Below are 15,227 nucleotides of genomic sequence, written 5' to 3' on the forward strand. Positions count from 1 at the left end.
AACTCATGGGTAATCATGTTGCAATAGGCCAGTGGAGATCTTGACAGGCATTTCATCTAAGACTGAGAAATAACCAGGGATTGTAACAACCAGGTGTCAGCCACAGAGTGACATTTTGAATTGAGACAGTGATTTTTGTTTCTTGATGACATAGTGATGGAAATTGTTCTTAAATAGAACTTTCCTACTCTCTGGGATAATATAGGCCAGTAATTGTGTGTATTCAGGGCTTAAGTGCTTCAGGGAAAGTGCCAGGTGACCATCAAGTGTATGACTGAAGCCCAGCATCCCTTCACAATAATACTCTAATACTTGGTGGTTGTAGAGAACTTTTAATGTGTAATCTAAATAATGTCCATAAACAAAAGACTGTCTATTTGCAAGGCTCCCCAAAGAGGGTGATGGGTGAACTGGGTGCTGCCAATGCTGCTTCCACGGTCACAGCCCAGACCTTGTCATTGCTTGAAACTGCTCCTTTTAAGAAATCCCATCCAACATCCACATGCTTGCAAACCTCCTCTTCCCCTCTCACTAAATCTGTTTGTTCTTCAGCTGCCTCTAGACTCCAGGATCCCAACTGCTTCAGTCTAACTGGCTTCCCTGGCTTGCTCTCTGATGCAGCCTGGAATCCACGGTCAATCTCTAATGTTTTCCTATTGAGAACTCTCAACTTCCTGGTTTTCCCTCTGCACTGGCTCTACAGTTCACCCCTCTCAGTTGATCTGACAATCCCCACTCTCTTCTGCACAGTAGAGATGCTTACATAACCTTGCCCGATGATGATGATGATGATGATGATGATGGCTCCACTGAAGCTAACTTCTGGCATCTTCTGAGGCTCCCAGTGCTACCCTCTAGGTTTTTTATTTTTCCCAGGTGTCTTCCTTTCCTATTCCCCTTCGTTGCCTTTTTCTGACCACCCATCTCTCCTTCGAGCTTCCCATCCCCAAACCCTTCAATCACTGCAGGTGGGACCATGTCTATCTTTTCTTAGAGGTAATAGATGTCCTTAAGTGTGAACTTTCCTTTTCACTTCTAAACTTATCTAGAAAAGTATTTATTTATCTTTACTTATTTCTTTCCTATTTTAAAAAAGAGCTACTCTTCTCCCCCTTACAAAGCTGAGTCCTCCCCCACCATTTAGTTTTTCTGATTGTTTAAATAACGTAAATGTGATGTCATTTTTCTGCTTGAAACTCTCCAGATGCTTCCCTGACTAAAAAGCAAATCTTTATTGTGGTCTTCAAGAAATACTTATACTAAAAAGGTATTTCTCACCCTCGGCTGCACCACAGAACTTAGAAAATAATCATGCCCAGTCTCCTCTACCAGACATTCTGATTTCCTGGTCAACAGTAATTTTAAAAATCCACCCAGATGATTCGCTTACCTCTCTTGAGGCACCTCGTTCCATTCTCCCCCTTGCTCTCCACCTTGACTCCTTCCCTCCAATCTTCATGATGCTGCCTCTTTCTCAAACTTCAGCTTGAATGACACCTAAGGGAGGTCGTCTTCTAGTCCAGCACTGATTTATTTCCTTTGTCACACATAACACAGGTTATGAGTGTTTCCCTGTTTTTTTCTTCTGTCTCCCCACTGCTAGACTAGAAGCCTCCTGGGGTTAGTGCCCCATCTCTAGTTTACCACTGAATCTCTATGCCAAGCAGAATCTCCCATGTAGATATTCACTTGAGGAATTAATAATAGATAAGGAATGGCTTCTTGTCCTACCTTCTTTCTATGGGAACTTGTTGCATTGATTATCTTTTCTTTCTAGGATTTTTAGATTTTCTCCAATTAGTCTCTTTCTCTCAGTTTAAAAATATACTCAAAACTTTCCCATCAAAAATCAATCGTGTAGAAAACCTCTCTTGGCACCCCTTTGCTTTATACCTGTATTCTTTCTTCTACAAAGAGAAGCAGTTTAGCTTGAGGATTAGAAAATCGGTGTCTGAAGCCAGATTGCCTGGATTCAAATCCTGGTGTTGCTACCCACAAGATTTGAGATCTTGGGTAAGTTACTTCACTTCCTCGTGCCTCATCCACCACATGAAAATGATAACAATGCTTTCCTCAAGGAGTTGCTATAAGGGTTCAGTGAGGTACTATATGTAAACAGTGCCTGAGTTCTGGTAAGCACTCTGTCAATGTCAGTCATTATCTTTACAACACTGGATTTCTTAGTCATCTCCATTGATTGTTTCCACCATTTCTAACTTTCTGGAACACCTCAACCCATTATAAATTATTCTCTACCCTGCAGCATTATCTAATTCTCACTTCACTTGATCTGCCTAAGGCACAGGATTCTGCTGACCATCTCTCCCTCTCTCTCCCCTTTCCCACCTTACCACTTTCTTTTCTTGCTTCCTTTCTGGATGCCCCTTCCCCAGATTTCCTTCACTGGTTCCTTCTCCTCTCTTGGCTCCAAAGCTTTGTTTTTAGCCCTCTGGTCTTCTCACTCTTTCTATCGTTCCTGTGCAGTTTAATTCACCTCCATGGATTACAAACAACTCTTTGCTTGAAAATTCTCAAATCATTATTTTTTACCCCAGACCTCTCTCCTGAGCTACAGACCAATATTGACAAGTATCCCTGAGATGCCTCTATTTGGATATCCTACACGGACATCAGATTCCACACGTCTAAACCAAATGTATTAACTTCTCAGCAAAATCTCCTTCGATTTCTATCTCAATTAATTACATACCTCCTGAAGATCCTTGCTATCTGACCACAGAGAAAATCCTCCGAATGCTAAACAAATGGCTGGATTCCTTTCAGGAACAAAGACACAAGAGTTAAAGGCTGATTGTATAACTCCCAAAATTAAGTATAGTGTTGTATAGTGGAAAGAGAGCAGGCTTTGGAATTAAACACATGCTGATTTGAATCTTAGCTCTATCCGTTACTAGCCATGTGACTTAAAATGTTTAAGATTTAGGGCGATACTATTTTTTGCTTTATTTTTGTTCATATGTTTTATCATGCTTGGTTTTACAGATATAATATGCATTCTCAGAGGATGATGAACTCAATAATTAAGTATGCTCCTTAATTACAAGTTATTTTATACTTATTTTTAAATTTTTTGTCAATTATAGTTGACATTCAATATTATTTTATATTAGTTTCAGGTATACAGCGTAGAGGTTAGACATTTATATAATTTACAAAAAGAGCCCTCCAATAGGTCTAGTACCCACCTGACACTATATATAATATTTATAATATCACTGACTATATTCCCTATGCTGTACTTTATTCCCCATGATGATTTTATAACTGCAAATTTGTGCTTCTTAATCCTTTAACCTTTTTCACCCAGCCTCCTGCCCGCTATCCATTTGGCAGCCATCAGTTTGTTCTCTATGAGTCTGTTTCTGTTTTGTTTGTTCATTTATATTGTTCTTTAGATTCCACATATAAGTGAAATCATATGGTATTTGTCTTTCTCTGTCTGATTTATTTTATGTAACATAATCCTCTAGGTCCATCCATATTGTTGCAAATGGTAAGATTTTTTTCTTTTTTATGGCTGAATAATATTCCATTGTATATATGTACCACCTCTTTATCCAACTGGCTGTTGATGGACACTAGGTTGCTTCCATATCTTGGCTATTGTAAATGATGCTGAAATGGACATAAAGATGTTTATATCTTTTAGAATTGATGTTTTGGATTTCTTTAGATAAATACTTAGAAGTATAATTTCTAGGTCATAAGGTAGTTTTATTTTTAGTTTTTCGAGGAAACTCCAAACTGTTTTCCACAGTGGCTGCATCAATTTGCAATTTCACCAAGAGTGCACGAGGGTCCTCACTGTGGTTTTAATTTGCATTTCTCTGATGATTAGTGAGTTGAGTATCTTTTAGGATGATAATGAAGTGTTTAAAATACTGGCTTTGGGATCCTGGCTTTGCAGTATGTAAGTTGTATTCTCTTAGGCACACATTTAACCCTCATAGCCTCAGTTACCTAATTAATAAAATGGGGGTGAGTCTATTTACCTATAAGAGATGCTATTAAAATCTTAGTATAGTACCGGACATAGTTAGTGCCAACAAATGGTAATAATTATTAATATGATACAAAGGCATTATGGGGCTTCCAAAAAGAATTTTAATATAAAAATAAAAAATGATAAGTGCTTTTTCAAGTTTATTATCTTCTTTATGGAAAGTAATACACTTTTCATTATTTTTATTTATTCATAATTGGATTGTACAATTTACACAATTATTCAGGGACCAATTATCCTGGTTGGCATTATTCAAATTTTGAATCTCTTCCTGCTTAACGAGACTTATCGGGTGGGCAGGGTAATAAAAACACGAGGTAGGATCACTCAGTACTGTCACTTGATGTCAGGGTTTAGAGTTGACTGTGTCAGAGGAAAACAATGACATTCAGATCCTGCTGACCGAGCAGAACCATTTCTGAGCCAGGAGGACTCCTTTGCCCCGTAGCTCAAAGCTTAGATGAGGTGGAGGCATGGCGGGCCTCCTTGGCTCCCCTCTCTCAGTCCAGGATCCTAAGGCTCTGGGTGAGAGAAGATCTAAAAAGACACCTGAGGAGGACAGACTTCATTTTTGTAAGGCCTAGAACTGGTCGGCTTCTACTGGCCTCTCCATGTCTCCCCCAGGTTCCCCTGGTTTTGTTTATTTATGAGGGCCACGGGTGAGTGTGGAGGCTTGGGGACCCTGATAAGTGGGAGGCAGCCTTTTGCTTATCTGACCACCTAGTGGGGTGAGAATGAAGGAAGGGAGCAGAGTGATCTGGAAGAGATCTAGAAAAGAGCCACTTCTCATCTAGACTTCACCCTTCTGGTGTAACCATCCAAAGTTCCAATGTACTGACTGCTGGCCCAGTTTTGAGTGCTTGAGGTTGGATCAGAGCTCCTTCCTGGTGATATGTGTGTCAGAGGTGGGGTGTGTGTGTGTGTGTGTGTGTGTGTGTAAAGGTGTGGGAGAGGGTACTTGGGCTTTCCCTAAAGCCCCTCACTTCCAACTGTGGGGTCATCCAATTAGGTGATTTTAAGTGATCAAGAGATAAGGATTTAAATATTGTTAAATCACATCATGAGAAAGTGATTTACTCTTTTTGTTCTATTACAGTCCTCTGATTAGATCAAGAATAAAGGAGACTCATTTTGGTATAGGATGCTTTTAACTCTTTAATCTTTGCTACTCCTCATTAAAAAAAGAAAAGAGTACATTTAAAGAAAAATGTTAACTCAATAATAGTACAGGTTATGACAAAAATTCTGATGTGGGATGCACCTGACAAGGTAGATTTCCACCATTTTGGGTTTTGAGAGTGCAGGGTTTTCAGGGGGTTTAAAATTTTTACTCTTGCCCTGACCACTTTTATCTCAGCTAGCCAAAGCTGGCTGCTGGAGGGAGGTAGACGATAGGAAAAGGGAAGAAATTACTGGAGAACTGTCCAAAAAGAGTAGCCATTAACTTTTTTCTTAGAATATGCAAAGTTTTCCTAGGTCAGCAGTCCCTGCCACATAATTGCTATGAGAAAAGCTGGTTAGGTATAGGATCTTATATATGTGAAGTACTTCAGGATGTTTGCTGGGATGTGCCCTGAGGTACCTTTTCACTTGGTAAGATTCTTGGAGTTGAATTTCTTTGGTTATGCTTTAGAGTGCCCTGATTTTTCAGGGCAGGCAGAAACAGGGGATGTCTCCTGGGTTTATGTGACTTTCTTTTCTCTCTTTCAGCTTTGAAAATCCAGTGTAGTTCAAGTGCGTACCAACTGCTGGTGCAAATTGGAGGCTACATACTGATGTGTGGGGGAATTTTTAAGTCAGGGTAGCTATTGTCTACTTGTATCTGTGAAAGCGTGCATGTGAGAGAAGCACTATCAGGAAACTAGCCATTAAAAAGTTCAGTGTGTCACTGCTCTCAAGAAACTCATTGGTAGGATTTGCAGTTGTCCCTACCACAGGGAGTAATGTCCCAAACAAACTTGGAAATCCTTTGATGTTTGGTCAAGATATTGCCTATGTAAATTTTTGGATTATGCACATGCTTCTTTTTGTTCATACAGTAGTTGTTTTCTCCTTCTTGACCCATTATGAGCAGATCAGACCTTTCTTGGGATCCTCCTTCTTCAGGGTTAAATTGGGGTGGGCCAGCCATTCTTGGCAAAATGGTCAAACATATGAAGTATGCCTGATTTCCCCACATTCCTTTTCCAGACTCTTTCTTCTGATGGTAGCATCCTTCTCCTCTGCTACTAGACTCAGCCCTCCCCATTGCCTGGGGTTCCTCCTACAATAGAAGTCCATTTGTGAGCTCATTCCCACTGAGGTGCTCCCAGGATACTCCCCTTCTAAGGAGAGTTTTATTTTGAAAGAGGATCGATCCCCAGAAAAGGCGATTAAATTAATCGTGTTAAAGTAATTGAAACTAGTTTAGACCTGGGGCAGAAGGTGGGGCTAACTTAAGGCGAGAGAGATTTTCAGTCCCCAAATCCCTGACTCCATCCATGGGGGAGATGAGCCTGAGAAAGTGGCACCACCTTCTCTGCTTCCACCAGAACCTCATTCTCTCTCCGCTCACACTAGCTCTGGTGGGAGCTGAGGCACTTCACTCTGCTCCAGCTCCCCTAGGTGGAAAATCACAGGAATAATGATTGCGTGACTTAGTAAAACTAAATAAACAAGTTCTGCTTGAAGCCAATTTAATCAGCCAAATAAAATAATGAGATGTATGTGTATTATTTGTGGGCAGTTCCCTCTAGACATTGTCTAAATAATTTCTGTGGTGTTTTTGTATATTTAAAATATGAAATATGTTCAGAGGGAATGCCATGGTAACCCACATAGAAAAACCCAAGAAAAAGCACCTCATTCCTGTGGCTTAACTCTGAAATTCATTTGGCACAGAGTGCTGCCTGCATGAGTGTTTCTCTATTGAAATGAATCACGATTAATTCCATGGGATTTGATCAGCAAATACAGGCAGATAATGTTTCTTTGGCAGTGTATCAAAGCCAATCTAGGGGTGAAAGCTTCCAAAGACCAGTTTCTATGTAAATGAGAGGCTGAAGCTCTGACACCTGGGCTGGGAGAATGTTATTGATCCATAGTTGATGGAAGGGCACAAAAATTTTTTCATGTGAGGATACCGCCTGCTTAATAACTGTCCTAAAAAGAAGATGCCAGTCCTCAGAGTCACTGGGTCATCATCCTCTTCTAGCTCTGCCAGAAAGGCCGAGTAGCTACAGAGCCCAAGTCTGTCTTTCCCCTCCTGGGTTGGTGGCACACGTAGGATTCTTCAGCCATGGCAGCATCAGTGAGTGTGTTCAGGTGACCATGATTCATTAGTGAGCCACTGTGTCACAGTGCCCGTGAAGCAGTTGTCTCTGCCCTGAATGCAGGGCGAGCTCTCGGCAGCAGTAAGGGGAGCCAATTAAAGAGCAGTCTCTCAGGGATGCCAGTTCCCAGGGACTCCAGGCTGAGGATGTGCTCTGTCATGTCCGTTGAGTTGGCCAGTCTATCACTGGACGACTCCGTTTTGGGCTGAGTTGGCTATTTCTTCTCTAATTAAATGCTCGTGTTTTTCCTCTCAGGAGGAAGGGGAATGGTCACTTATTGCCCGAAAGGAAAGAAGTTTGCCACAGTCCCCAAAGAGGTCTGTGGCACTGCTATCCCCATTCAAGGACCAGAAAGAAGCTCTTTAATTCCTGGAGTTGTTAACAAGAAACCTCTCTATAACTCAGCTTAAAGTTATTTCTTTGTTCTACGCTGTTTTTTTTTTGTTTGTTTGTTTTATTCTGTCTCGCCATGTGGCCTGTCACAGTCTTCTCATGAAACAGAGGAGCCTAGAGTTTTGAAATTTTAGTGACATCTTGGGCCAATGGGAAGGGAGACATCTACTCTCTTCAGACCATCTGAAATCACAGAGGATTAAGACTGTAGATGGCTGGTCAGTCTCCCCAGCCCCCTCTTTCATTTTCTGTTTTTTCCTAGGGAAAACGAGTGAGTAGATGTCCCTGGCAGGGGTATTCATACAGCCCAAAGGAGAGAGCACTGAGTTAACGTGCAGTGAGGATTCAGGTTGTCCAGTTCGGGTGGCAGATGTAGGTTTTATGAAACATGTTAGGGCTGGCTTTCAACAAGACTGAGGTTGGCAAATGTATGCCCTAAGCTCCTTTGCTCTCCTTTCTACATCTGCGTTCTTCCTTAATGTGACCTCCTCCCCCACCCCCTCCCTGCCATGTGCTTACCCCTCACTCATGGCCACTCTCATCCAGAGTTGTAGATTGTGTCGTCTGTCCTCTAGGCTCCCAGTCAAACCCCCGCATCCTGTGGGGCCTCATTAGTGACTGGCTTATTGTTAATTGAATAAATTACTCTTGTTGCAATATTAGATTTAGATGGAAAAGGTGATCTTTTGCATTTTAATAAGAATTGTTATTCTTTTATCTCATGGAAGTAACACACAGTGAGAACACAGGTTTGGGGGATTTTTAGCAATCCTCAACAGTTTTCAAAGGGGGAAGTGTATGTTCTTATGAATAGCTGTGTGTCCTTTTAAATAAAACCACTTGTGTCCTTTCAGTCTTAGTTCAGGCTACAGAAGGAAAACTGGAAGCTTTTAGAAGTTGATTTTCCTTTTGATATATCAAGAGTTGTTTTCCATCCTTTAGTTCAGGCTGGTGAAAGCTTCTTGCCTCAGCTATTAAATTCTTTCAGTTTTCTTTACATTTTAATCAAGTAGTTTGAATGAGGAGGAGGAATCTGAAGGAATGCAGCCCTCCACAGGCTAAGAGCCCCCTCAGAACCACCCACACTGTCTTGATCAGTCCCTCTTCCACAGCCTGGAGCCCATTACTTGCTCTGTGCTCACTCCCCTTCTCCCCTAACCTCTATCTCGCCCACTGTTTTCAGCTAGACTCATTGTCTTAAAATCTGGCTCGAATCTGTTCACGTCCCAGCTCAGAAAAGCATCTCTAGCTGTCTACCTAAGTCACGTGCAGATACTTCACTCTGGCTTCTCAGAACCCCCATGGAAATAATGTCGGCAGCTGTCACTTGTGCAGCATTTGCTATGTGCCACACATTGTTCTAAGCACTCTACACGTTTTAATCCATTTCATTTTCACATCTCTATGAAATAGGCACCATTATGGTTCCCATTTTACAATGTAAGAAACTGAGGTACAGAGAAGTTACACGTAAAGTCACAAAGCTAGTGAGAGGCAGAGCGAGTCTTTGAACCCGTCTAGGGTGGCCCTGGGAGTGCATACCTTCTAATACCACAGCTCCAGCTTCTCTAAGGCAGGCCCCATACTCCTCTCCACCTTCCTTGTTTACTGTTTGCTCATTGTATATCCCAGGGACGTTTTATACTATCTTAAATTGCTGTAGCATTATGGTTAAATCTTGAAGTTGGGTAGTGTCAGTCCTCTGACAATTCTTCTTCAATATTGTGTTGCTGTTCCTAGTTTTTTTCCTCTTCATATAAACTTTAAAGTCAGTTTAACAATATCCACAAAATAACTTGCTGGTATTTTGATTGAGATTGCATCAAATGTATAGATCAAGTTGGGAAGAACGGACATCTGACAATACTGAGACTTCTTATTTATGAACATGAGCTATCTCCCAGTTATTTAATGCTTTGATTTCTTTAATCAGTTTTATAGTTTTCTTCATATAGATCTTGTATATATTTTGTTAGATTTATACCTAAATACTTCTTTTATGGCAGGGACGGGAGGCGGGGTGCTAATGTAAATGGTGTTGTGTTTTTAATTTCAAATTCTACTTGTTCATTGCTGGTATATAGGAGAGTGATTGATTTTTATAGATTAACTTTGTATCCTGCAATCTTGCTATAATCTCTTCTCAGTTCCAGGAGGTTTTTATCATTGATTCTTTTGGATTTTCTACATAGACAATCATGTCATCTGTGAACAAAGACAGTTTTATTTTTCCCTTCCCAATCAGTGCCTTTTATTTCCTTTACTTGTCTTAATGCATTAGCTAGGATTTCCAGGTATGTTGAAAAGGAGCAGAAAGAGGGGACATTCTTGCCTTGTTCCTGATCTTACTAGGAGAGCTCTTAGTTTCTCATCATTAATAATGGTGAGATATTAGTTGTATGATGTTAGCTGTAGGTTTTTTAAGTCGAGGAAGTTTCCTTTTATTCCTGTTTGTTTAGAGTGTTTATCATGAATGGGTGTTGGATTTTGTCAAATGCTTTTTCTGTACCTATTGATTTATCATCTGATTTTTCTTCTTTAGCCTGTTGATGTGAGCCTATTTTTAAATGTTAAGAGAGCTGTGCATGCCTAGGATAAATCCCACGTAGATGTGTAATTCTTTTTATACATTGTTGAATTAGATTTGCTAATATTTTGTTGAGGATTTTTACTTCTATGTTCATGAGAGATATTGGTCCATTGTTTTCTTTTAAGATCTTTGTTTGGTTTTGGTATTAGGGTAACAATTTAGGAAGTATTTCCCCTGCTTCTATTTTCTGAAAGAGATTGTAGAGATTTGGTATTATTCTTTTTTTAAATGTTTCAAATAATTTATCAGCGAACTCATCTGAACCTTGTGTTTTCAGTTTTAGAAGGTTATTAATTACTGATTCAATTTCCTTAGTAGATATAGTCCTATTCATACTGTCTATTTCTTTTTGCGTAAGTTTTGGCAAATTGTGTCTTTCAAGGAATTGGTCCATTTAATTTAGGTTATCAAATTTGTGGGCATGAGTTGTTCATAGTATTCATTTATTATCCTTTTTAATGTCTATGAGATCTATAATGATAACTCCTCTTTCATTTCTGATATTATTAGTCATTTGTGTTTCCTCTCTTTTTTATTAATTTTGCCTGGCTAGAGGCTTCTCGATTTTATTGATCTTTTCAAAGAACCAGCTATTGGTTTCATTGATTTTCTCTATTGATTTCTTGTTTTCAATTTCATTGATCTCTGTACTAATTTTTATTATTTCCTTTCTTCTGTTTATTTTGAGTTTAACTGGCTGCTCCATTTCTAGTTTCCTAAGATATAAGCTTAGATTATTAATTTTAGATCTCTTTTTAAAATATATGTATTCAATACTTTCCCTCAAAATGCTGCTTTCACTGCATCTCATAATTTTTGATAAGCTGTGTTTTCATTATCACTTAGTTTCAAATATTTTATACTTTCTTTTGAGATTTCTTCTTTGGCCCATGGGTTATTTAGAAATATGTTGTTTAATTTCCATATATTTTGAGATTTTTCGAGCTACTTTTCTTTTATTGATCTCTAGTTTAATTCTATTGTGGTTAAAAAGGTTCAAACTTTGTATGATTTCTATTATCGTAAATTTGTTAAGGTGGGTTTTATGGTCCACAGTGTGGTCTATTTTAGTATATGTTTCATGTTATCTTGAGATGAAAATGTAATCTGGTATTGTCAGATGAAGTAGTCTACAGATGTCAGTTAATCTAATTGATTGATGATATCGTTGAGTTCAAGCATGTCCTTACTGATTTTCTGTCTGCAAGATCTGTCCATTTCTGATAAAGGAGTGTTGAAGTCTCTGACTATAGTAGTGGATTTATCTATTTCTCCTTGTAGTTCTAATGATTTTTTACCATGTATTTTGACACTATGTTGTTAGATATATACACATTAAGGATTGTTGTGCCTTTTTGGAGAATTGACCCCCTTATCATTATGTAATGCCCCTTTGTCTTAGTCAGGATGGGCTGCCACAATAAGATACTGTAGACTAGGTGGATTGAACAAAGACTTTCATTTTTTCACAGTTCTGAAGCCTGGAAGTCTGAGACGAGGATGCCAGCATGATCAGTTTCTGGTGAGGTCTCTCTTCCTGGATTGTAGGTAGCTGCCATCTCACTGTGTGCTCACATGCCCTTTTCTTTGTCTTCTTGGAGAAAGAGAGAGAACAGCTCTCTAGTGTCTCTTCTTAGAAGGACACTAATCCTGTCATATCAAGGCCCTATCCTTTTGACCGTTTAACTTTAATTATTTCCTTTTAGGCTCTATCTCCAAATATGGTTATATTGGGGCTTGGGGTTCAACATATGAATGTTATTTTTTGGAGGGGGAGAACACAGTTCAGTTCACAGCACCTTCTTTATCCTGATCATTTTTTTTTTTTGCTCTGAAGTCTACTATTTCTGAAATAATGTAGTCATTACCACTTTTAAAAAAATTATTATTAGTGTTAGCATGATATAGCTTTCTCCATTCCTGTACTTTTAATCTACTTTATATTTAAAGTGGATTTCTTATAGACGACATATAGTTGGGTCTTGTGTTTTGATCTACTTTGACAGTCTCTGTCTTTTAAATGGTATATTTAGACGATTGTTTAAAGTGGTTATTGATATAGTTGGATTAAATCTATTATACTTGCTACTGTTTTCTATTTGTTGTACTTGTTCTTTGTTCTTAATTTTGTCTTCTGCTCTTTTTCTGCCATTCGTGGTTTAATGAGCATTTTATATGATTCCATTTTTTTTCTCCTTTCTCTTATTAGCATATTGGTCATACTTTTTAAAAAACCTTTTTGAGTGGTTGCCCTAGAATTTGCAATATGCATTTACAACTACTCCAAATCTACTTTCAAATAACACTGTACCACTTCATCAGTAGTGTAAGTACCTTATAAAAAATATTCCTAATTCCACTCTCATATCCTTTGTACCGTTGCTTTCATTCATTTCACTTGTGCATAAACTATAATCATCAAGTTCATTTTTATTATTATTTTGAACAAATTATTATTGCTAGATCGATTAAGAGTAAGAAAAATAAATGTTTTATTCTCTCTTATTTCTTCTCTGAAGCTTTTCCTTTCTTTATATAGATCCAAGTTCCTGAGGAAGATCCTGATCATTTTTCCTTCTCTTTGAAGAACTTCTTTTAACATTTCTTGCAAAGCAAGATGCTTTGAAGAGTCATGTCCCACATAAACTACTTGCACTCAAATCCTTGGCTCAGTGTCTGCTTCTAAGAGAACTCAGCTAAAGACAATGGGAAAAAATCCTATTGAATGAATAGGCTTATAAATTGCCTTTAATTATTTTTAGAATGTAGTGGAGTATAAATGAATGAAAATAAACAAATGTTAGTACTGACTTTTATCCAACTCAGTATTTTTAAATTTTAGTTTTGAAATAATTTAAAACATGCAGAAGAGTTATATGAGTAGCACAAAATATGCCCATGTACTTTCACCCAGTTTCCCATGTGCTCTTTCACCAAATGACCACCTTTGCCTTTCATTCTTCTAAACCTTTTGAGAGTAAGGTGCAGACATGGCGCTCCTTTCCCCCTAAGTACTTCAGTGTCTAAATCCCTAAGAATAAAGACATTCTTTTATATAATCATAGTACAATTATCAAAATAAGAAAATTAGCATTGATATAATACTATTATTCAATCTCCAAACTTTATTAAAATTTGCCAATTGTCACAATAATGTTTGATAGCAACTTTTTTCTGTCTGGTCCAGCATCCTATCCAGGATGATGCATTGCATTTAGTATTACATCTCTAGTCTTCTTTAATCAAGACCATTTTCTAGTCTTTTATAGCCTCGACATTTTTGAAGAACACAGGCCAGTTATTCTGTAGAATGTTCCTCAGTTGGATTTTCTTGATGTCTCCTCATGATTACGTTGAAGTTATTCACTTTTTGGCAGAAATACCATCAAGGTGATATGTCCTTCTCACTATATAATAATAGGAGGCACCATTACTGGCAATATTAACTTTGATCACTTGATTAAGTTGTTTATCTTTTACTAAGTTTATCCACTGTAAAGTTGCTATTTCTCTTTTTGCAATTAATTTTATGGAAACATCTCATGACAAAAAGTAGTATATACAGCAAGATGGAGACATGTCAAGGTCACAGGAGCAAGCTCAGAGGGGCTCTACCTGGCCAAATCTGGGGCAATATGATCATTGGAAAATGAAAGTAACAGATTTTAACCCATTGAATAAAATAATAATCCATGAGTCCATATTTATTTTTAAATAAATAAGTGAACAAATAAATGGATTAGAAGGAAAAATTATTTCTTATGGTAGAATTCCAACTGATAAAAGTAGAATGAATGAAGAAAAATAAATGTTTAGCATTTTATTATAATAATAAATTCATGCAAGAATCATAAATGCATGCTAAAACTTTCACCACTGGGTTAAAATCATGTTGACCAATAATTACATAGTCAATCTTGTTTTTATCAAGCAGGGTGCTTTGCTAGGGCTTCATAGGGACTGCCAAACAGAAGCCTATGTCCTACCTAGACCTTAAATAGCTTAAGATCTAGTAGAGAAGATTTGTGTACACAAATCATTACAACACAAAGAGGAAATTCATGGTGCATCATATAAAATGAGGTGGAAAAATGAAACCATCCAAGAAAGAATACTAGACGGAATGCACAATGTGTCTGACCCTGTGTGCTAATGATTTTATATTGTCCTCCACATACATGCCATCCCCCAACATCAAATGTTTTCAGTGAGGACAAAAACAGGCTGCTAGTCCTTGAGACTGATGAGTAAGGAGAGAGAGAGATGTTTTGCAGGCAGCTGCTCCTTCGGTTTCCAAGGGAAACAGTGGTAGAAGCCGCAACAGAAAAGGAGTGGGAAAGCTGTGGTTCAGCACAGATGGGTCATTCTTCTATCAGGTATCTATATACAGGCGATTACCTGGCCTTTCTCAGTGATGTGGGATCATAGAGAATATTAAAGTGTTGGAATATCAATAAACAACAGATTTAAATTTTCTTATTGGATTCCCTGGAAAAACCTTTATTCTTAGAATTTGCTTCCCCCATTATCCATCAAAGCCTGAAAATGTTGCTTACCTATGGCCACAGTACAGTTTTCTCTTCCACACAGTTTACAAATATGAGTCGCAGGGAGGGAAGAATGAAATTAACTATTGAGGTCTGTGTGCTCAGAGCATGATTAAAACAGTATGAAAGAAAATAATAAAGCAAACCATTATTTAGTCTGCCTGATTGGGAAAGCTTCCAAGACCTCTAGTCCAAGTCTCTATTTCAAAGTCGTCATTGGAACCCGGTTCAGACACCTGCCCCATGATCCCAGAATGGTCGTGAAGCTTCAGCCAGGGTCCTGCTGGAGCTCAGCAGTGGCCTGGCAGGGAGAGGAATCATTCAGGAATGGCTGGGACACAACTGACCATGACGGAGTTGAA

General features: G+C 38.5%; 1 protein-coding gene across 1 annotated transcript in view; it reads left to right on the forward strand.

Moving 5' to 3' along the window:
• The window catches only part of LOC120612923 (atrial natriuretic peptide receptor 1-like), a 100,702-nt gene extending 88,643 nt beyond the window's left edge, over positions 1–12,059 (forward strand). Inside the window, exons 11-12 of the mRNA XM_039875598.1 lie at positions 7,591–7,652; positions 11,791–12,059. Coding sequence (XP_039731532.1) covers positions 7,591–7,652; positions 11,791–11,796 — 68 coding nt within the window. The 3' untranslated portion in view covers positions 11,797–12,059. The remainder of the gene's footprint in view (positions 1–7,590; positions 7,653–11,790) is intronic.
• The last annotated feature ends 3,168 nt before the right edge of the window (positions 12,060–15,227 follow it).

This window comes from Pteropus medius, unplaced genomic scaffold (assembly GCF_902729225.1).
Source record: "Pteropus medius unplaced genomic scaffold, Ma_sr-lr_union100, whole genome shotgun sequence".
NCBI classification, from domain to species: Eukaryota; Metazoa; Chordata; class Mammalia; order Chiroptera; family Pteropodidae; genus Pteropus; species Pteropus medius.